The sequence below is a fragment of the Mustelus asterias genome, chromosome 23 (genome assembly GCF_964213995.1).
Source record: "Mustelus asterias chromosome 23, sMusAst1.hap1.1, whole genome shotgun sequence".
Classification (NCBI taxonomy): Eukaryota; Metazoa; Chordata; class Chondrichthyes; order Carcharhiniformes; family Triakidae; genus Mustelus; species Mustelus asterias.
The window spans coordinates 35,312,671-35,336,885 of NC_135823.1; the positions used below are offsets into that span (position 1 = coordinate 35,312,671).

Here is a 24,215-nt window from a genome sequence, read left to right on the forward strand (position 1 = left end):
TTCATGTGGGGGGTTTGATTCTGGTATATGGGCCCAATAATGAGGTCCCCGATGGACCATGGATAGGGAAAGGGGATGATCGCTTCCTGCCTATGTCGATGTGAAATGTGACTCTGGCCTTCTCATGATATTTTTCGCTCTCGTCATCAAACCCACCCAACAGGAATAGGAGTAGAAAATCCTGGCCTCAGCCTATTCATTCTTTCCTGACAGGTATAATCTCCTATGTCTGGTATCATCCTTGTAACATTTTGCGCCTTCTCCAGTACCTCTATATTCTTTTTATTTTAAGGCAACCAGATATGTATGCCTTATTTCAAGTTTGGTCTAACCAAGGTTTAATATGAGTTTAGTAAAACTCTGCTTTTCAACTCTATTCCTGTAGAAATAAACCCCATTTCTTGGTTCTCTTTATTGATGTCATTATTAACCTGCATTGCAACTTTTAATGATTTGTGTTCTTGTACTTTCAGATCCCTTTGTTCCTCTGTTTCATTTAGATTCTAATTTTCCAAGTAATATGTGACCTCCTTATTTTTGTTTCCAAAATGTGACGTGTTGAAATACATTTGCCAATTATATACTATTTCTGCAAATTTATTAATGGCATCTTGTATTTAGTTGCAGTGATGACTATGTCTCTCCCTGTCCAATTTGGTGTCATCTACAAATCTAGAAATTGTGAACTGCATTTTACAGACCGCTTACAGGTGTGAAAATCTGCCAGTGGACCTGTAAATTAGGGTGCTCTGCCATTGACAGTGTGCCCACCACTGGCTCAGCTTCCCCATGCCACAATTTTATAGGTGGTGGGGTAGGCATCTGATGGGCTTGCCTACCTATTGCTCAATTAAAGCCCTCAATGCCCAATTGAGGGCCTCATCCTGTCACTGCAGCAGGAGAGGTCTGTGTCTGTGTGGCCTGGCAGGTTTAGCGCTGGTCAATGAAACAGGAGAGGGTGCCTCTTTTTTGGCCCCCCAGTGCCAATTTGAAGTCGTCATTCCCCCCCGACCCCTCAGTTTTGTCTCTCTGCATCCACCTGCCCACTTGTCCTGTTCAACATGCACTCCCCCTTGCCAGGTCCTGCCAAACTGACCTTAAAGAGATCCCAGACTTGCATGCCTCCCCTTCCTCTTGGGGGTCTTCAGTAATACTGGTAATGACCACTAATCCGGTGTGGTACAGACCTGTTAGCCTTTGATTAGCTGGTAGCTCTATGAGGCTGGACTTTCTCCTTGAGATGGTTGGAAATCCTGCCTTATACTAATAAAAGGGCCACCATCAAATTAAATTGATATTGGAGCCTTTGGCCACCATGCACCATTAAATTAAAGTAGTATCAGCCGGCCAAGCAGAGGTGAGCTCGCCCCTGAAATTTATGCTGGGGTGACCCACTCTCAGAATATAATTCTGCCCTGTGTTTCTGACTTCAAAGTCTAAATCATTAATATAAATTGTGAACAACAGTGATATCTGACAGTTTTCACATTCCACCTTCCAGTGCTCTGAATAGCAATCCTTTAATCCACTGTTTGTTTTCTGTCTTACAGCTGGCCAGCTATTAATTCTGCTGCTTATTCCCTAATTCCATATGCCTTGACTGTTAGTCGATTATGTAGCACCTCAGTGAAAGTCTTTGGGAAATCTAGATTAATTATATCTGGTCTGATATCTCATTTGGTTTTACTTTTTAGCAGAATATATTTTCCCGATCTCTGTTGAACACCATTTTAAATGCTTCCCATTGCTGGTCCACATTATTGTTTGCCAATATTATTAGTGTTCTATTTTTCCCATGTTTTATTTGCAAAGGCTCCAGTTTCAGCTTTTCTCCAATCTATTACTCTGGTTTTTGTCATCTTTATGTCCTTCTTAATTGTTATCGTTACCCATATTGCATGATTACTATCCCCTAGATGTTCTCCCATTTTAACTTCACTTATCTGTTCTGATTCATTCCCCTTACTAGATCCAGTAGTTGAATCATCCTTTGTTGGGCTTCTATGTTAGAAAGTAGCTCTGTAGACATGGAAGGAATTCCCTTTTCTTATCCACGATACATATTTCTTCTGGCCAATTCACTTAAGGGTAGTTGAAATCCGCCATGATTGTTACCATGAAATTTCCCTAATTTTTGCCTATTTCTTCCCCCACCTTCCTTCCATTATTTGGTATATTTTAGAGCCCCTTAATTATCTTTTATGTCTATCTACATGGATTTTATTTTTACTGATGGCTGTGTCATTAGGTTATCTCTGATAAGCACAGCCACTTCACCCTCTTGTTTCCCTCTTTTATCTGTTCTTATTATGTCATACTCTGAAATATTTAAATTTCAGTTGGAGTTTTTTTGTAGCCATGTCTCACTAATCCCTATGATATCTTGTTCCTTGCGAAGTATCATTGCCCCTAGTTCCCCTGTTTTATTAAGGACACTGTGTACATTGCTATGCAGTTTAAGTTATTTTTAATAGCAGATCCTCTCACTTTATTTTTAACTTTCAATTTATAATCCTGTTCTATAACATTAATTTATTCCCTGACCAAATATGTCTCCCCTTAGTTTAGTCGATCATATGCTCTCCTTTCTGGTTTCGTTTATGTTTAGCCTCATTTCTTGTATCTCCACCAGTTTGAAGTCTTTGCCACCTCCCTATTCATTCTTCCTGCTAGAACATTGTGGGTCAATCCACAGCACGTGGACTGCAGCTTTTCAAGAAGGCAGTTCACTACGACCTTCTCAAGGGCAACTAGGGATGGGCAATAAATGCTGACCAGTAGCAACACCCATGTCCCACGAATGAATAAAAATAAATCGACCCCATTTCAGCGGAGCCCATCCCATTCATGTAGCTCCTTCTGGTGCCAGTACTGGTACCAGTGTCCCATGAAAAGGAACCCTACTTTCCACATCTGTCCTTTAACCACATGTACAGGGTTTAAAGATATAACCAATCCTGTACCTGCCCTGGAAATGTTTAATGGGGCAGTGTAGAGGGAACTTTACTCTGCATCTTAAATACAGTACCTGTCCAGTACTGTTTGAAATTGAGAAGTGTTTGCTTAGTCACTAGAGTTAAAAAAAAGCTTCATCCTTGGATCCCACAATCAGCATTATTCACCTTCTTACCCTGTTAGTATCTGGCACATGCAGGTGTCTGTGATAACTGCCTATGCTGTATAGACAATTGCTTCTATGCTTTGGAGTAACTTGTCCTGACTGTTTTTCATTTCCTCCCATGTAGTAGAGACAGAACTCATGATCCCAACCAAAGCTGTTAAAAACAAAACAAGCTTTCTATGTGGCTCTGTGGGTGTGTTCCCTCCCTAAGGTGTTTCTGAGCCACGAAAGTCAAGAAGACTTGGGGAGATGATGGCGTAGTGGTAATATCACTGGACTAATAATGTAGAGGCTTAGGCTAATGCTCTGGGGACATGAGTCCATACTGGAATTTAACTTCAGTTCATAAATCTGGACAATGATAACTGATTGTTGTAAAAACTCATCTGATTCACTAATGTTCTTCAGGGAAAGAAACCTGTCATCCTTACCTGGTCAGGTCTACATCTGACTCCAGATCCACAGCTATGTGGTTAACTCTTAAATGCCCTCTGAAATGGTCACTCAGTTCAAGGGCAAGTAAGAATAGGCAGCAACATCCATATCTCATGAAAGAATAAAAATAAGGCTTTGGGTGCTCACTGGGTTTAGGTAATCTTAATCAGGATGACAGTAGGATATTACATATTCAACTTCTAGGCTGCATACCAGGAAATATAATACAATAGTATTACAGGGGGTACATTACAAGTAGACTTTGTCATTCAACAGCATTTCCCAGTTACAGGAGTGTTGCAGGCAAAATCCACCTATCATTGCTCTAAATCATTGATGGAGAAAGTTGAGATCCCTCTATTAGCTGATATCTTCTGCTTCTAGTTGGTGGAGTTCTTCAATCATCTATTGTCCTCAGTGTCTGGTACAAAACATATAGGGTAGAATTTGACCACCCCTCCCACTGGCGAGATTTTCCAGTCCCACCAAAGTCAATGAATTTTTGAACAACTTGCCGCATTTTACAGCCCCATTCTTGCCTTGAAAGGGCTGTAAAATTTCACCCATAATATCCATTAATCAGTTACTATCCTGATATAGAACAGGTGGAGACCTATCATCAGCCAATATCTCTAAAGCTGGAGAGTGACTTGGAAACAGTGTTATAATAGAATTGAATTTGGTGATTGACTCACCATGGCTGAAGAAAATGCAATGGAGAGTCTTAAATTTAGGAAGGTGGATTTTGGAGAAATGAGAAAGCAGTTAATGCAGCTGGAGTAGAATAGCATGTTAGAGGAATCCATCTAGTTAAGAAATGCATAAGAATACAGAGGAAACCTACATGGATGACAAATGGGGTAATGCAAAGAATAGGGGCAACGAAAGAGTGCATGCCATAGATAAAGCTCTAAGTTACATTGTAGAGGAGCTATGCACAGCCTTGTGTATCTTGTAGGTCACCAAATAAAAAGGATAGAAGAGCAGATTCACATGGAAGTTGCTAAAAGGTGCAAGAACTATAAAGTAGTGATAATTGGAGATTTTAATCCAAGTATGAATGAGGCAGTGATTGTCTTAAGTGTAGTGAGGAGCTGGAATTCCTAAAGTGTGTTCAGAAGAGCTTTCTTGATTGATATGTTGATTGCCCGATGAGGAAGGAGTTGCTGCTGGATCCTGAGTCCTGAATAAATTTGAGAGACTTGGCCCAAATAAATTTGAGTCAAAGACTGCAGGCAGAAATGTAATGGAGCAATAGGTGGCCTTCAAACAGGAGATGGTTCAGTTACAGTATTGGTACATTTCCATAAGGAGGAAAGGGAGAGGCCAAAGTTGGGAAGTAAAATGATGTAAAAATAGACAGTCTCTGACAGATGTCATCTTGATAGTACAAGGGAAAATCAGGATAAATATAGAAGGTACAAACAAAAAGTGAAAAAGATAAAAAGACAAAGGAACAATAAATTGGCAGATAACTCAAAAGGGAATCCAAAGTTTTTGATAGAATTAATATACAGTAAAAAGATAATCAGAGTAGTGGTGGAGATGATAAGGAACCAAAATGGAGATTTATTGGTGGAAGCAGCGGTACTAAATGAGTACTTTGCATCAGAACTCTTTATCATGGGAAAAGACTTTGGGTGGAATTTTCTTTTTATTTCAGTGCCAACTCGAGTGGGTAAAGTGGTATGTAGCCGACCAACTGCAATACTGGTTTTTACCACCAAATTGTTAAACATCTGAAAAGAAAATCTTTGAGGTGGGCCTACGATGTCATGCTGGCTGAGCCAGCAACCTTGGCTCCTGGCAGATCAAAGCGCCACGATGTAAATAGAACAAAAATAAGAAAGGAACACTTCACCCCCCCCCCCCCCCCCCCCACAGACATAGACTCACCCCCACCACTGCCCCTGGGGTACGAGCCTCTCCCCCTAGTGCTGTACTTACACTTAACTGCATGCTGCCAGTGGGTTCTGTTCACCAGTTCCCGTTTTTGAAACCCTGTAGTCTGAGTAAGAAGTGTGTCTATTAGCTCAGCTTCTCTTTGAAGCAGAAGGCAATTGTGTCCTCTAAGATTCCTGAGACTCATGCTCGTGACACTAATTGACCATCAAGAGTTAACTCTAAGCAATGTCAGCTCCCCACAGTCTCAAAGTCACGGAATGGGATGAATCCTCAGGGTTGCTTCTCTGATGAGACCCCAATGTCTGTCAGTCAGGATCCAGCAGCCCCAGGCAGGCAGACATAACAGTCCTGTTGACTTAACAATCGGAATGAGGGAGTACATGACTGTCCTGTAAAAACTCCCAGTGGTCATGAGCTTAAGGAAGGGGAAACCCAGACAGAAGGCTACACCCACAGCTGAGTCCTGGGATCCAGCAGACCTCTGACTGTCTGATCCCTGGGACATTCCTGACTCTGCATCAGTAGCAGGGTGGTGCTCATCAGATAGTGACCCAGAAGCCTGCTTGCTAAGATTGTCCACCAAGGTGTATACCTCTGCACTGGTGGAGGGAGTGCATGACAGCCAGGACGTACATTCAGTGTCCCCCTCCAACATCTCCCCCAAGGTTGTGTCAAGGGTGGACAGTGTGACACTGTGGATGCACCGGGCTGATCGGGTGATATTGCTGTGAGGAAAGGGTCATGGTATTAGTACATGGCCAGGTCAATGGTCTGGGAAACACAGAGCACACAGACTAGTCATCTGGATGAATGTGTAGTGGGCAAGCTTATCCTGCAGGAACACAAATGGGGATGATGTGAGCTGGTTGCCTGGTGGTTCCGATGTCAATGATACCTGGCGTGTGTGGCTACTGCGTGTAAGCAGGGAAGGGTTATGACGAGGTGTGCCGGGACTGCAAGGAAAGCTTGTTGGAGGTCAGCTGCTGGGGTCCTGTTAAGTGGCAGCATGTGGGATCGAAGTGACATCCCACAAAGGACAGCAAGGTGGAGTGCAGAAAGGATAGAGGGAGCAGCACTTACCCTGGCAGGACCGAGTAGGTTATTCATCTTCTTGCGTCATTACACCCCGTCCTTTTGTGCAGGCTGCTGACACTGACCAATGCTATGACCGTCTCCCATGTGGGATTTGTTATTTTGCTGGATGGTCTCCAGCCAGCCCAAGGGTATATTGTTGCCTGTTTGTCCTCTGTGGCATCCAACATACAGATGAGGGTCCTCTTCATGAATTGAGGAGGAGGCTTCCTGGCTGCCATCCTCCTGGCTTGAATGAGAGCAAGTGCTGTGGAGCCATTTAAATGCAGTCCCCTTGGTTAAAGAGCTCAGATAACCCCCATGGTGGGCAAATCAGATGCTTCACACCTCAGGTGCAGCATTTTTTTGTGTGGGGAAAATTAATTTTTTTCAAAGCGCCTAAAAATTGTGGTCCAGTCATGCCACAGGGGCCAACGGGGATTGCACTACTTTTCACGCCAAGGTTGACACTTTGCTATTTTTTGGGAAAATTCCACCCAATGAATTTAGAATTATGGGAAACAGAAACATAAAAGGTTCCTATAAAAACATCCAGGATGAACTGAATCAAGAGGGTAGTACAGCTCTAAGGCAATGATGGGAAGATGGTATCCAGTAAGTCAGAAATGATACATTTCAATGGTCACAGAAGAAGCCATTGATCCCCCTGAATATGTGTTGCTTTTCAGGGAAATATGAAATTTTAAGGGCATTCCTGATGAAGAAGAAAGAAAACATTGAAGAGACTAAATGGGATAAGGCCCAAGGGTGAAGGGCTTGCACACGCTGGTTACTTGAGGAAATGGCCATTAAAATTGCTCACGTTTGGGTAAGGTTCTTCAGAAATTGTACTAAAAGATTGGAAAGAAGGGAATGCATCACCTATCATTTGCAAAAGAGCAACAGCCATGGAACTTGCAGGCCAGTGAGGTTGGTGTTCGGGGTATATTATAGATACTATCCTGAAGGATGTTATTTGAAGCACTTTGGAATTGTTGTCCTCATCAGCAAATGGTGTGCAATTGATGTGAAACAAAAATAAAATCAGCAAGTCTGGCAGCATTTGTGGAGAGTGAAAAAACAAGTTAACTTTTAAATGTTGAGGTACTCAGGATTTTTAAACATGTCAATAAATTGATGGAAGAGGTCATCCACAACACCATCAGGTGGCACTTACTCAGCAATAACCTGCTCACAGATACTCAGTTTGGGATCTGCCAGGGTCACTCAGCTCCTGACCTCATACCAGCCTTGGTTCAAACATGGACAAAATAACTCAATGCCAAAGGGAAGGTGAGAGTGACTGCCCTTGACATCAAGGCAGCATTTGACCAAGTATGGCATCAAGGATCCGCAGCAAAACTGGAGTCAGTGAGAATCAGGGGGAAAGCCTCTGCTGATTGGAGTTGTACCTGCACAAAGGAAGATGGTTGTGGTGATTAGAGGTCAACCATAGCTCCAGGAAATCATTGCAGGAGTTGCTCAGGCTAGTGTCCTAGGCCCAACCATCTTTAGCTGCTTCATCAATAACCTTCCTTCCATCACAAGGTCAGAAGTGGGATGTTCGCAGATGACCGCACAACATTCAGTATCATTTGTGACTCCTCGGATATTGAAGTATCTATGTCCAAATGCAACAAGACCTGGACAATATTCAAATTTGGGCTGACAAGTGGCAAATAACATTCATGCCACACAAGTGCCAGGCAATGACCATCTCCAACAAGAGAGGATCTAACCATTGCCTCTGGACATTCAAATGGCATTACCATTGTTGAATTCCCCACTATCATCATCCTAGGGGTTACCATTGACCAGAAATTGAACTGGATTAGCCATATGAAAACAGTGGCTACCAGAGCAGATCAAAGGCTAGGAATCCTGCGGTGAGTAACTCATCACCTGACTCCCCGAAGCCTGTCCACCATCTACAAGGCACAAGTTAGGAGTGTAATGGATAATTGAGGTGACATTCCAAGGGGTGACAGCAAGGTGGAGTGCAGAAAGGATAGAGGGAGCACTTACCCTGACAGAACCGAGTAGGTTATTCATCTTCTTACGTCATTGCCTGGATAAGTGCAACTCCAACAACACTCAGGAAGCTTGACACCATCTAGGGAAAGATGCTACCCTTTCCATAAACATTCAATCTCTCCACCACTTAAGAACAGTGCCAGTATTGTGCACCATCTACACGATGCACTGCCGGAACTCAGCAAGACTCCTTTGGCAGCACTTTCCAAACCCAAGACCATTATTATCTAGAAGGACAAGAGCAGCAGACGCCACTGCCTGGAAGTTCCCCTCCAAATCACTCACCATCCTGAATTGAAAATATATCGCTGTTCCTTCACTGTGGCTGGGTCAAAATCCTGGAATTCCCTCCCTAACAGCACTGTGGGTGTGCCTACTCCTTAGGGACTGCAGCCGTTCAAGAAGGTACCTCACCACTACCTTCTCATGGGCAACTGGGGTGGGTAATAAATGCTGGCCTAGCCAGTGATGCCCACATCTCATAAATGAATTTGAAAAATCCTAAGAAACTGTTTACTGAAGTCCTGAGAATAACAATGAGGGGTGATAGGTTAGAGCTCGGAAGAAGGAAGTTGAATGGCCAGATTAAATATAATTACACCGCGGATGACGGATGTTTGGAATGGGCTATCCAGGGCAGCAATCATAGAATCCCTAAAGTGCAGAAGGATGCCACTTTACCCATTAAGTCTGCACCGACTCTTTAACACAGTATCTTACCCAGGCCCTCTCCCCTACCCTATCCCCATAACCCCATACATTTACCATGGCTAATCCATCTAAGTAAGAAGTCTCACAACACCAGGTTAAAGTCCAACAGGTTTATTTGGTAGCACAAGCCACTAGCTTTCGGAGCGTGGCTCCTTCATCAGGTAAGTGGGAGTTCTGTTCACAAACAGGGCATATAAAGACACAAACAAGATCCCGGTTGAGGCTTTCCTCATGTGTGCAGAACTTGGCTATCAGTCTCTGCTCAGCGACTCTGCGTTGTCGTGTGTCGTGAAGGCCGCCTTGGAGAACGCTTACCCGAAGGTCAGAGGCTGAATGCCCGTGACCGTTGAAGTGTTCCCCAACAGGAAGAGAACAGTCTTGCCTGGTGATTGTCGAGCGGTGTTCATTCATCCGTTGTCGTAGCGTCTGCATGGTTTCCCCAGTGTACCATGCCTCGGGACATCCTTTCCTGCAGTGTTCTGGCCTCAACCGGGATCTTGGGTTCATGTCACACTATCTGTTAACCCCACAACTTGACTGGGCTTGCAAAATCTCACTAACTGTCCTGGCTGGAGACAATACACATCTCTTTAACCTGTGCTTAACCCTCTCTCCACTCACATTGTCTGTACCTTTAAGACTTGATTACCTGTAAAGACTTGCATTCCAACCATTATTTTGTAAATTGAGTTTGTGTCTTTATATGCCCTGTTTGTGAACAGAACTCCCACTTACCTGATGAAGGAGCAGCGCTCCGAAAGCTAGTGGCTTATGCTACCAAATAAACCTGTTGGACTTTAACCTGGTGTTGTGAGACTTCTTATTGTGTTTACCCCAGTCCAACGCCGGCATCTCCACATCATAATCCATCTAACCCACACATCTTGGGACACTATGGGGCAATTTACCATGGCCAATCCACCTAACTGGCACATCTTTGGATTGTGGGAGGAAACAGACACAGGGAGAATGTGCAAACTCCGCACAGACAGTCACCCAAGGCTAGAATTGATCCGAGTCCCTGGCACTGTGAGGCAGCAGTGCTAACCACTCTGCCACCATGCTTTCCCGAGACTGATAACATCATTAATTTTAAGAGGGCATTAAACAGGTATTGGTGAACAAATCAATAAATAGTGAACACTGTTCTGTTTCTGAATTCTGGTGTTAGACACTTAAATTTCTATGTTTCTAACCCTGCTATAGATGATGGGTTCCTTCCAGTGGCTGCTACCTTGATTCTTGGCGAAAATCTAGCTGCAATCCCTCAATCAGCTGCTGTCTGTATTCTTGGTACAATATTGAAAAAGAAACCTATGAAGGTTAATAATCTGGCCATTCAACTTCCCTATAGATGGCATAGCTTTACCTTACATGGATTCCTTCTAATGAGCCCATTTAATGAGAAAGCTCATCCACCACAGGTAACTCCACTACCTTTTCAAAAGCAGTACATTCCCTGGACTCAGCAGGATAGGAAAGTCTAGTGCAGAATGTTTGTTCCCCTGTGTTTTTTTTATCCTTATAACCTTCAGTTTGTTCTAGAAAATATAGTTATGCAGCTCCTTGTAATTGGCACAGCATCAGCTACCTTTGCTTGGCATCTGTTCCACATTTTCAGGTCTCTGTGGGAAGCTAAATTCTACTTTTTGTTTTCACTTGTGAATTTGTGGTCACAGTATAAATGAGCTGCTTATTTCTAAATTACTAATTCCTCATACAATTACGAAGATTTGTATGATGACCCCACTTGATCTTGTTTATTTGAATGCAAACAAGTTCAGTTCTGTGAATTTCACTTATCCACGTCATCTACAACATTTATCAAATAGAATGGTCTTGTTCTCCCTTTCCAGAAGATCATGACCCTGGCTAGTTGTAGTTCCACAGGCTTTGAGTATCTCACTCAAATCTCCAGTCTCTCATGAAACAGCCTGGAGAGTGACCATTGGTGACATATTAGCCAAATGTGATTCTGTCCACATCTGAGCTTCCAGAGAAAGATCTATCTTCAAACATAGAACTTCAGAGGAAGAGATCTATTTTCTAGCAGGCCCGAGACTCCAAACTTGAGAGAGAGAAAGCTACTGATCTGTAAAGATCCAAAACAGAAACTGTGCTTGCTTCTCTCTGTAAGCCTAGCCCCGCCCAGTCATATGATTTTTCCTGCCAATCAACCTAATCAAACCTTACTCTGAAAAACCCCAGGGGAAAACACTAAATGAACAATATTGGATTAGCCCAGATTAAAACAAACACTCCAGCAATTAGGATCTATTATGGTTGTGCAGTATCAACATGTGGACTGCAGGTTTTAGACAAACTTGGATAGGTGCATTGGCTATGCTAAATTTTCCCTCTGTGTACCCGAACAGGCGCCGGAGTGTGGCGACCAGGGGATTTTCACAGTAACTTCATTGCAGTGTTAATGTAAGCCTAATAAATAAACTTTAAATAACTGGGGAAATAGAACTGAGTTCTAAAAATAAAATCTTTCATAAGAAACATGACACAAATACATTTCTTAAAGGCACAGTATCATCGCAGCTTTGTCAGAATTTCTTGATGATCTGGAGAACCAAGGCCAGAGGAAAAAATGTCTGGATTGTCGGTTTGCCAGAAGGAACTGAGGGTATGATCCCAGTTAAAGTCTTTGTGAGCTGGTTACCTTGTTTCCTTAATTTAGAAACAAAATCTAGGTGCATTAAGTTAGAAGAGGCACATTATATCCTGTCTCTATGACCTGGAGACAATCAATGACCCCAGCCCATAATTATGCATTTTCATAATTACAAGGATTGCCAAAGAGTATTGATGGCAAAAAGATGTAATGGGACTTTGTTCTATGATGGAGCGAAGGTCTCTTTCTTTCAAGACTTCTCAGTGGCAGTACAACAGAGGCACAAGGGCTTGGATGAAATCAGAAGATGACTGAAGGCTATTGGAATGCAATATGTCCTGTATCCTGCTACACTGAGGGTGACATTCGACAACACTGTAAAGATGTTTGACAATCTGGCTAAAGCCATGGTTTTTGTGAACTCTGTGGAAGGCAATAATTTGGAGTAGCACACTGCAGTTCACTGTAAAATCCAGACTCTATCCCTTCTTTAACTTCTTCCTGATTCTGTGCTGGTAGGGATGATCTAGTAATTGAGCACTACAATGAGTTTTTATCCTTAAGATTGGCAGTGACTTCCATTTGTCGTTAATGGAAAACATTCCTTAGCATGCTCCTAGCTAAGGAAAGCATTGTGTAGGTTGTACAACATTAGGGCTGTGTTAAAATATTCTTTCTTTTCATTGGTATGCTTATAATGGTGGTGATGTTTCATGGTCTCCTTTGCTCTGATCATGATAAACATGAGTAGCGCCATTGCTGGAAGTGGGCGAGTGACTTAAGTCTTAATAGGAGGAGTTAGAATGCAGAAAGAGCGTTCTGTACCCGTCCTTTTTGTGGCATTTCTTCTCTTCTCTTTTTTGATGAAAATACTCCTTGGTACAATTATGGAAGGTTTGCTTTTTTTTCAGGGTCTCCCATTCGGTGAAGAAATCCCCCTTAGAATTAATGGTTTCGTGTTTTTAAAAAATTATTCTGGGGTTAATGGATTGTTAATTGGTTCCTGCAAGGATACAGCCAGGACTCACATTCTATAAAAATACTTCATAATGTGTTACTGGTGCTTCTGGTATAGCTGGTGATGAGGTTAAGTATGCTCTGGTGCATGCCCGAGGGGGCAGGAAAATCTTTGGCGAGTAAATCAATTCTTGGTGTCAATATCCTATACTCTCTTCGGCTGAATATGCAATGGCTGTAGCTACTTTGAAACTTTGCTCCTGGAATATATATCATCCTATTAAAAGAAAAAGTATTTTGTTTTTCCTTAAAAAAGGTGAAAGTTGACATAGCTTTGTTGCAGGAAATTCATCTAAATGACAAGGAGCACCTGAAAACAAAGTGGGACTGGGTGGAGCACATGATTTTTGCCTCATTCTTGACTAGTAGCCAAGGGATTGTGGTTTTAGTTAATAAGAATGTGCCTTTTAGACTGGAAAACTGTGTGAAGGTTGATGGGGGGAAGTGTTACTGAAGTCTCTATGTATTTTGCTGAATTAGCATCAACAAACTCCTTCATAAGTGGGGACTTCAACTATCATCATAATCCTTTGATGGATGAACTTCCCATAACTAGGAATCCTTCCACTCAACAGGCAAAGGCATTAGCATTGATATGTGAGGAAGTGGGGCACTCAGATGTTTGGAGAACACTGCATCCTAAAGATAAAGAGTTCACCTTCTTCTCCACCCCCCCACCAATGTAATACTGGAATTGATTCTTTTTTTCATGCCAAAATCAGTATTACACTCAGTGGTCTCCTGCTCCACAGGTAGTATTGTGATCTCTGATCATGACACTATCTTCCTGAATTTCTATTCAAGAGGATTCATTCTCTGTCCAGATCTTAGAGATTTATGCATCTCTGTTTAAGGATCATAACTATATCTTGTATTTTAAGGCTGAATTTGATCTCTTCTACTCAGTCAATTCTTTCTCTGAAGTAAGCCTGTCAATCCTGTGGGAAACCTGCAAAGCCTTTGCAAGGGATTTGATCATTTTGTATATGGCCAAAAAAAACCATAAAATGCTGGAGCGACAGCGCCAGCTCAAAGTAAAATTGGCCAAAACAGAAAGGGAATATGCTAAGAATCCTAGCCACTCAATGCTGAAAGAAATTACTGCAATCCGAATAGCACTGGATTCTTTGCTGACTCAAGAGTGCTGAGAGAAGTATAAAGTTTTTCAAATAAAAATTGAATGAGTTTAGAACTAAACCGCGTAGATATTTGGCTCTCCTTACCAAGAGAAGTAGACCCTAGGGCTATTTCTCTATGCTGGATTCCAATGGTAATAGGGAGATAAAGGCAGAGGATATTAATAAGGCATTTAAAAGTAAAAAACATTTATTTATTAGTCACAAGTAGGCTTACATTAACACTGCAATGAAGTTACTGTGAAAATCCAAGCTTCTATGCTGATTTTATATAATGATGTGGAGATGCCGGCGTTAGACTGGGGTAAACACAGTAAGAAGTTTAACAACACCAGGTTAAAGTCCAACAGAGTTATTTGGTAGCAAAAGCCACACAAGCTTTCGGAGCTCCTGAAGAAGGGGCTTGGAGCTCCGAAAGCTTGTGTGGCTTTTGCTACCAAATAAACCTGTTGGACTTTAACCTGGTGTTGTTAAACTTCTTACTGATTTTATATAAAACAGATCAGTCTGGAGATGCACTAGTACATATAGAGTGTCTTTTTTTCTTCCTTTAAATTCCCAACAATTTCTGAAGACCAAAGATGGGTAAGAGGGGACCTCACCTTCATTTGGTTTGTTTTTGAAGTTGGCCAGTCTGAGTACTCCTTACAGGCTCTGTTGTTTCTTAAGGATTTCAAGACTGTGCCTGACAAATCTGAGAATCCAATAACCTTTGACACTCTGAGAGCATGGAAGGAAGTTTTAAATTGACTTCTGCTCTCTCTCCCATTCAAGGTACCCAAGATTTCCCATCAGTTCTTATGGACCATGGTTTTCATATTTGGAAGATTAGGGGACTCATTAGGTTGGGTGACATGTTTAGTGGTGCTTCCTTATTATCTTCTGAGCAACTGTGCCAGCAATATGATATCCTGATATACTCCTTTTTCAGATATTTACAACTCAGAAACTTTGGGGGCGATTCTCCCAAAAGTGCTGAATTGGCGGGAAAACTGTTCTAAGTCCTGACTGTTCTAACAGTTCAGCTTCTCACCTGAATCTCCGCACTCTGTGCACTGAAGAGGTCCCAGTCATGGCGGGGCCTATTCATGTTGGAGTTTGACAGTTCTGGAGCTCTGCATATGCGCAGAGGCCCCAAACTGTCAAACTCCCGTTTGCTGGCCACCTCGATCGCTGGCCAGCCTAGGACCACCGCAGTGCTGCCCCTCCACCACCACCCCCTCCCCCCACAGCCCGATCGCGGCCCCCACAACAATTCCCGGGCCAGCCTTGACCCCCCCCCCCCGTGTCCCGGAGTGCCCTGATGCGCAGGCCCCACCCTCCAGCATGGCGATCCCCCCACCCCCCTCACCCTGGCAGACAGCCCCCCCAGGATCAGACCCCCCCAGCAGTGGCAATGTCCCCCTCGGCAGACCAACCTCCCCCAGTTCGCCCCTATTGCTGCCCTCCCTCTATCCCAGACTGATCCCAATGCCGAGTGGCAGCGGGACCCCGCACCCCCACCAATCACATCCAGGCCCCGCCCACAATAGGCTCCACCCCTTGGCACTGCCCGATGCCCAATGGGCAGTGCCAACATGCCCCTGGGCATGGGCACTTTGCCCCTTGGGCAGTACCAGGGGGCACAGGCTGGCACTGCCAGGGTGCCCATGCCCAGGGGGCACCACCCCCCTGCTGCCCGATCCCTGGGGGGGTCCCGATTGCCCCCCTTCATTCCGGTGGGGTCTCCCGCTAGCTCCCCAAACGTGGAATGAAATACTCCTGGCAGGATGGGAGATTCGATCGGGACCTGAAAGGTCCTGATAATTAACAAATCTACATATTTAAAATAGATTAAAAATAGATTTAAATTACTTACCTGCCTTCCTGCCGGTTTCCAGCGTGGTCTGTCCGGCCACTGTTCGCCGGCTCTGGGAGATGCGCATGCGTTTCCAGCACATGCGCAAATCCCCGTTCAAGGCCGCAGACGCGGGTCTCCCGACCGGACTCACCAGAAAAGTGACGGGCCGCAATGGGAGATTCGCGGCCTTTATTCTTAAGACATCGCTGTACTTTGATGCTAATGTCTCCCTGGTAGAAAAAAATCCTGATTTTATGAAGCCAAAGCAATTGATCAGAAAGTTTTATGACACATTGGGCGAGAGTTTACAGCCTCGCTCAACCCAAGACTGGAAAATCCCACCCGAAGTCAATGGACATTTCCATTGTCTGCCCCTCCCCTGCTCCAAATCTGTGGCAGGCGGGGCGGTAGAATTCTGGGGATTATGTTCTAGATCCTGTGTGAATATGCTCGAGACTCTGTGATCTTGGGAAAAAGATCTTGCAGTGAACATCGATGAGGAGACCTGGAGCAGTATCTGGAAAAATGCCAATAGAATCTCAGTCTATAATAAAACGAAGCAGACCCAACTTAAAATATTACACAATCTGCATATTACACCAAGTTTAAAACAAAGGGATGTATCATCACTGTGCCAAAAATGCAAAATTGGTGATGGGGACAACACATTGGACAGTATTTTACCATTTTTTGTCTAAGTGTTGGGTGAACTTGAAACTGGGAGAGTTTCAAGTCCATCTTTTGGGTGGGATTTTAGGCCCCCCCCCCATGCACTCTGCCGGCAAAATTTTGAGCGAGCCTGTTGCTTGCTGCAGAAGCCTGTGGGCGGGGCTTAATGTGCCCAAAAGTTTGCAGAGGGAAGTAGTGCGCATGCGTATTAGCAGTAGCAAGGGTCTGACAGACATAGAGAGAGCTGTCAGGCCCCTGCTAATGCAGGCAGCCTGAAGCAGCTCCCCCCACCCTTCCCCTCACAATCGCGGGGGCCCACGGACTGAGATACAGCTCCCACTGACCCCCCCCCCCCCTCCCCCTCGCCACCAGACCGATCGTGGTCGCGCTGCCCTCCCCCTACCGATTGCTGCAGAATGCCAGGGGGCCCTTTTCCCTCCCTTCCTCCACCGATTGCTGCAGAATTGCAGCAGGTCCCCTCTCCCTCCCTCCCTCACCGATCACTGCAGAGTGGCAGTGGATCCCCATCCCCGGCACTGCCCAGTGGGCACTACCCATGTGCCAGGGTAGCACTGCCAGTTCCACCGGCGAGGCCAAGTTGACTGCTCCTCGTTCATGGGGAGCATGTCTATTCCTTGCCGATGAGAACCTTTCCCAGCGAGGTCATAAAAGCAGGCGATCCCGGATGATTGAGCGCCGGCTCACTAATGATATGTAAATGCTTCTTTACATAAATTTCAATACATTAACCTACATCTCGCCCATTTCCGGCAGAGGCCATCTGTGTCGGAAATCTGGTGCTCGTAAAATTAGCAATCGTGCTAATTGCTTTACGCCCCACTTTACGACCGCGTCACACCCGAAAGTGGGTGCAACGCGATGGTGAAATCGTCCCACAGTCTCTGGTCCAGTGTCAAAATTAAATCCTACTGGTTGGGCGTACTTAAAGAGCCTGAGAAGATATTTGATACAGCCTGCGAGCTTGATCCATTGTACTTGATTCTAGGGCTCCCAGAAAGAAAGATAACTGACGCCAATTGAGAAAAGGCTGTACAATATCCTAACATTTGCTCTTGGATTAGCAATAAATCGTCTCCTGTTTAGAATTTGCATAAAGTTATTATGGAATGTATCCCAATGGAATTCTTAATCTGTATACTCTGATCCAAATCGATGCATTCTGGAAAGTATGGGGCCCCTATCTCAAATATACAGTTCTGTAACATCTTGACTTAGTCTACAGAAGGCCTTGTAAGAATATGTAGCACTGCCTCTAATATACTATACACAAGGGTGTGCACTACTTTGCCATTTGTTTTCCCCAATCCTGTTTCTTGTCTTCTCTATTTTTTTGTATATGTGGAAGCACTGGGTATACTGAGCATACTGAACCAACTGCATTGGTATCCTTCTGTCTTTTTCTATATGTGTATCTGAAGAAATGATCAAGTTTACTGTACCACCTTTGAGGGTGTGTTGCATTATTTGTAAAAATGGAAAATCTCTAATAAAAATATATTTTCAAAAAATGGAGATAGTGTTATTAGCCAGGTGAGTTATTAGCCAGGTGAGTTGCCAACGTTATAACATTGTTCAAGAAAATATAAATACCAGTAACTATAGACCAGTTACTCCAATGTGAGTTATGGGCAAATTGTTAGAAACCATAAATCAAAATTAAATAATCATTTGTAAATGTGTGGGTTCATCAAAGACCGCTGATTTATTAAAGGCAGGTTAATTCACTAAATTGGGATTTTTAAAGAGGTGGCCAATCAGTTGGATGCATCTATTCATCAGAATTATGAAAAGATACTTAAGTTACTGCAATTATGTCCACGGGTCTAAGGGAAGATGTAGTAGATTCTTTAGATATGAAAGGCTTTGATGGAGTGAATAAGAAAATACCTCTGGTTGTCAGTGAGGAGGGGGTCACCAATTTAAAATTGCCACTGAGAGTGAGGGCACAGGGGTGGCACAGTGGTTAGCACTGCTGCCTTACAGCATCAGCTTGGGTCACTATCTGTATGGAGTCTGCACGTTCTCCCCATGTCTGCGTGGGTTTCCTCTGGGTGCTCTAGTTTCCTCCCAGAGTCTGAAAGATATGCTGGTTAGGTGCATTGGCCATGCTAAATTCTCCTTCAGTGTACCCGAACAGGTGTCGGAGTGTGGCGACTCGGGGATTTTCACAGTAACTTCATTGCAGTGTTAATGTAAGCCTACTTGTGACACTAATAAATAAACTTTAAACTTTAGGTTAGGAAATACATTTTTATATGGAATATTTTTGGAAAATGTAATGCTTTGTTAGAGAGACTAGTTGAGGCAGGGAAGGAAATTTATATAAATAAAGTAAGGGAACATCCATATGAGGAGAAAGTAGGGTTAATTTGGATTACACTGGTGAAAAACAGTACAGGCATGATGGGTTGAATTGCCCCTTCTGTGCTATAAGGAATTACACAAAGAAGGCTTATAATTTCTAGAATTTAGAACTTTCAAGGGATAACTTGATTGAAGTTTTAAGGATATTAAGGGGAGCTGTTGGTAAATATAAACTATTTCTGTTGATTGGAAGTCTGGGACAAGGGGACAGAGCCTAAAAATTAGAGCCAAATCTGTCAGGAGTGAAGTTAAGAAACATTTCTACATGTAAAAGATGATAGAAGTTGGGATCTCACCTCTACAAGTAGAAGTTCATACTAGGTTAATTGTTAATTTTAAATCTGAGATTCATAGATATTTGTTGATCAAATGTATTGAGGAATATGGGGCAAAGATGGGTATATTGAATGAGATTGTAGATCATTCATCTCATTTAATGGTAGAACAGCTTCAAGGAGCTAAATGGTCTGTTGTTTGCTCTTAGAAGCACATGTTTCTGTTGTAATTTCTCAGACTGAAAACATCTATTTGTTCTGCTTTTGAAGGACAGGTTTCTCACAACATTCAGGAGAGACCTTTCCCTGGTGGCAGACCACCTAATCTTCACCACCACAATTGCATGAGGAGCAGGCCCTCCAACGAATTGATAGAAATGTCATTGAAGAAGTGGATGACTTAGAATATGGTTTTGTGCCTACCCAGTAGTGGCATACATTGAATGTTCTCTTCTTGCTAGCTCATTACACTCACTTAACGACTAATAGATAGCTACATCTGCCACACTACTACAAGGAATCATATTGTCTTTGCATAGCATGCCCAGTGTTTACACTTGTTCCTTTTTTTCATGCCACCCAGGACGATGCTAATATCAGGGAGAAGATGGAAGTAGCCCCATTATTAACACCTGTCAACATTCCAGGTCCTTTAGGTATCAGCATAGATAGATTCCCTTTGGAGAATCAGTTAGAGGGTCCAGAGCTTTCCTGGCCCTGATCAGATGGGACTGAAGGTGGAATGGCAAACAAAATGGCTGATTAGCAACATGGTCAGTTCTGCCTCCGTTTCCTCCGTTTGTTACTTTCCCAAGGTGGGGGAGGGAGTGGGCTCTGAGTAGGCTTGCTCCTACTAAGGAGCTAATGTAGATTGCTGTGGGCTTGTTGTTGTGTCTTCAGAAAGTTTTTAAATTTTCAAGGAAGTGACCAGAGTTCAACAACTGTTGGTTTCATACCAGCCATCCAATTCCCTCCTTGGAGAGGTAAATCCTGCCCAGGGAGTCAGCAGGTAGCACCTAGTCAATCATCAAGCACCAGTGAAAGTGAATTAAGTATGTGTAGGTGATGAGGAGTTCGAACAAGGGAAAGTTATGGATAAACTTGAGGCTGCTGGAGGACTTGTACCTTGCAGTCTGCATACTGATCTGTGTTGATTATACAGCAGAGTTGCCTCACATAATCTTTTTAAATTCTTGAGCACTCCTCGAGTGCCATGGCACTTCTACCCTGACATCTGTGCAGATACTCAACAGGGTTTCAGAAACATGCTCAGTGAAGTTAATGGGGTACCCAAAGCAATGTGCAGGGCAGGGACACTGGATTCAAACACTGATGGCATATTTGAGACTTTGGTGTTGGAGGAAGCATTCTAGAATAGTTGTGAAGATGGGGATTCAGCCCTGTCTATTAGTATGGGGCAGGTTTGCTCTGACAGAATATTCATGTACAGATTCAAGGGCTACTTTTAACTGGAAGTCCAATCAGTTTGCCTGGCCTTGTATTAGTCTTGTCCAGTTCCCCTCCTTTCCTGCTGCAGACTTGCCTTTCAGATCTTCTGGACACATAAGTTCCTCTCTATAAATAGTGAATAAATATACAGCACAAGTTAGACACAGCTGATCTTGCATATTTTGTCAGAGCTATACAGTAGGTCCTTTCCATGCAGTATAAGTTCTGCTTCATCACATTAATTGAAAGTTCACCAGAATTTGAATGGGGACCTAAGTCTCACTGCAATTTGTGTTTGTCTGAAGTGTGAAAATTCCTAACAGCAACAAGTGGAAGCTCACCCATTACCTTCACAAGGACATTTAGAAATAGGCAACAAGTGCGGCAAGGTGGCACAGTAGTTAGCACTGTTGCCTCACAGCGCCAGGGACCCGGGTTCAATCTGGCCTCGGGTTACTGTCTGTGTGGAGTTTGCACATTCTCCCTGTGTGTGCCTGGGTTTCCTCTGGGTGCTCCGGTTTCCTCCCAGAGTCCAAAGATGTGCGGGTTAGGTTGATTGGCCTTGCTAAATTGACCCTAGTGTCAGGGGTTAGCAGAGTAAATGCATGGGGTTATGGGAATAGGGCCTGGGTGGGATTGTAGTCGGTGCAGACTTGATGGGCCGAATGACCTTCTTCTGCAGTGTAGAGATTCTATAAGTGCTGATTACCACAAAACTTACTTCCCATAAAATATTTTTTAAAAACTGTCTCTGTTATAAGGAACCAATTCAGTAACAGTAAGTCAGAAACAGCAGCGTGCAACAATCACAAATCAGGCACCTCATTTTAAATAGTGCTGTTCAGGAACAAATAGCATGGAGGCTCCTCAATGCTCACTTTACCCCACTGCATGTTGAATGTAGTTTTGTGCTACAAAAGGCCATGGGGCACTTGTCACAGTCCCTTGATAGATTCAAATAATTGCCAGAAAGTAATAGGACTTGAAGCAGGACTTCTAAAGATCACAGAATTTTCTCCCACAAAATCAACATTTTGGACAGCCAAGCTGTCCAATTTAACAGAGCTCCCAAACACCGAAGGCCACAACAAGGAATCATAGTCCTTGCATTTCCAGACATTTTTTGCTTTTAGATTGGGGAGCCTTCAATCTGTTGGATTGTTTGAGTAGTCACTACACAATGTGCATCATTATGTTGAATGTGTAGGTTGAAAACATTGCACTGGCAGGCAGTTTCTCATTTAAGGTGCTCTCTTATTCCTGTCATTATCACCTTTCATAAAATAATTGGAACAAGTTAAAAGAGATTGGCTTTAAAGCTGGGTTCCAGTCACTCTGTATGATGGCTGTGTGGATGCTTACACTGAAGGATATTTGACCCCTGAGCACATGGCACAGAACCCATTCATACCCTTTGCATTGAAATTTCAACCATTAGTTCCTTCTACTCTAGAATGTAGCAAGCTGGAGCGGTTAAACGCAATCTAAATATACTCTTTTTAGTGAGTGTGAATCTGTCAAGTTGCTCATGTGAATGCTAAAACATATTAAAATGCCTGCAGTGAAGGTGTCTTGTATGTTAGAATGGGAACCTGTTGTAAGTGGATATATAAGATGTCAAATTTAAAGGATTGTCAGCTTAAAGCGCAACTCTGGCACTTCCCACGGTTTCAGAAAATAGATACTCACGTGGGTAAGGTAAATGACTGCAGATGAAGCGATGTTAACCGGGGGTGGTGATTAGTTTCATCCTCCCTGACTGTTTGCTCACACCTGTTCAGAGTCAGTTAGTCAGCTGGGCTTGTGCTGAAGGCTTGATGTTTCCTCTGTTCTCCTCTTCATCATGTTTGTTAGGATTTTCATTCCAAAGAAGCACCGGCAGCGCTTCGACGAGGTGGTGTCACAGAGCCTCATCAGCAAGGTCCGCAGCAGCAAGAACAGGGCTGACAATAGCAGCCGTCTACGCAGGAGCAGGAGTGAAGACCACCAGGAACGACTGCTTGTTTCCACCCGCGCCAGCTCAACTCCTCGGAAACCAGAGGAACCAGGGCAGAGCATCAGAAAGACAGGCTCTGTCTTGGGAGGCAGTGTGAGGGCAGCGACCTCCCGCAGGTAATGTATTAGGTTTCCTCTTTCAAACTCAGTACTATCTTACGTGGGTGCACAGAGCTCTGCACTGATGCTCCCAGCGTGACTCATTAAATGACACTTTGAAATAACACATTAGTTAGGTTTCAGTAAATTGTCAAGGTATAGGAGGTGTTCTATCCTTACTTTGTTGAACTGAACTTGGAGTGCTTGATGGGGTGATGCTGAATTATATCCCTTGGAGACCATGAGCGGAATTTTCCCAGCGGGCGGGACACGGACCATGCAAAAGTCCGTTGACTTCGGGCGGGATTTGCCAGCCTTGCGGTGAGCACGGCCGGAAAATCCGGCCCCATTTGTGTCATGTCGTGCTGACCAGTACTTGTCAAAATAACATCGAAACATGATTGTAATGGTTTGCTTCTACATTGTTGCATCTTGCAAACACATGAATATCATATTTTGTTTGAGTTCATGCATGCTTGTGTGGTGTGTGTTGTGCTTTTGTCTAGTGTTTGTGTTGATGCACTCTCAAATTGTGTTTACATTGGTGGGTTCTCAAGTCATCCTTGCTATGGTGCATTCTTGTACTATGTTTGCATTTGTGCATAATCATGCCATATATACACAGGTCTGTTCTTATGCTTTGCCTTCATTTATCAGGAATGCTTGACTGCATCTTGCACAGTAATTCTGTTGTTGTGCTGTCATGCCTGCTTTTATCAGTGCATTCTCATGTCATGTTTTGTTGGTGCGCTGTTACATTCTGCTAACATTGGTATACTCTAGTATTTTTGTTGATGAACTAATGTTAGTGTGGTCTTCATAGAAATCATCATAGAAACCCTACAGTGTAGAAGGAGGCCATTCGGCCCATCGAGTCTGCACCGACCACAATCCCACCCAGACCCTACCCCCACATATTTACCCACTAATCCACGCATCTCAGGGGCAATTTTTAACCTGGCCAATCAACCTAACCCGCACATCTTTGGACTGTGGGAGGAAACCGGAGCACCCGGAGGAAACCCACGCAGACACGAGGAGAATGTGCAAACTCCACACAGACAGTGACCCGAGCCGGGAATCGAACCCGGGACCCTGGAGCTGTGAAGCAGCAGTGCTAACCACTGTGCTACCGTGCCGCCTTGTATCCTGTTTGCGTCATACGTTCACATACCGTGCTTCCATTTGTGGACTCTAATGCAATGTTTATGTTAATTTGCTCTAGTGTTGTCTCTGTACTGGTTCCCTGTTGTGTCATGTGCATTCTTGTCTCATGGTTACGACAGTGCACTCTCTTGTAGTCAACATGCTCTCGTGTTGTGAATGGTTTGGTGTTCTCCCGTGTTTTGGATGGTTTGGTGTTCTCTCGTATTGTGAATGGGTTTGTGTGCTCTCATGTTTTGGATGGTTTGGTGTTCTCTCATGTTTTGGATGGTTTGGTGTGCTCCCATGT

General features: G+C 43.7%; 1 protein-coding gene across 1 annotated transcript in view; it reads left to right on the plus strand.

The window, feature by feature from the left end:
* Positions 1-24,215, plus strand: part of grid2ipb (glutamate receptor, ionotropic, delta 2 (Grid2) interacting protein, b) — a 109,699-nt gene that overhangs the window by 21,341 nt on the left and 64,143 nt on the right. The window contains exon 3 of the mRNA XM_078239868.1: positions 22,523-22,780. Coding sequence (XP_078095994.1) covers positions 22,523-22,780 — 258 coding nt within the window. The remainder of the gene's footprint in view (positions 1-22,522; positions 22,781-24,215) is intronic.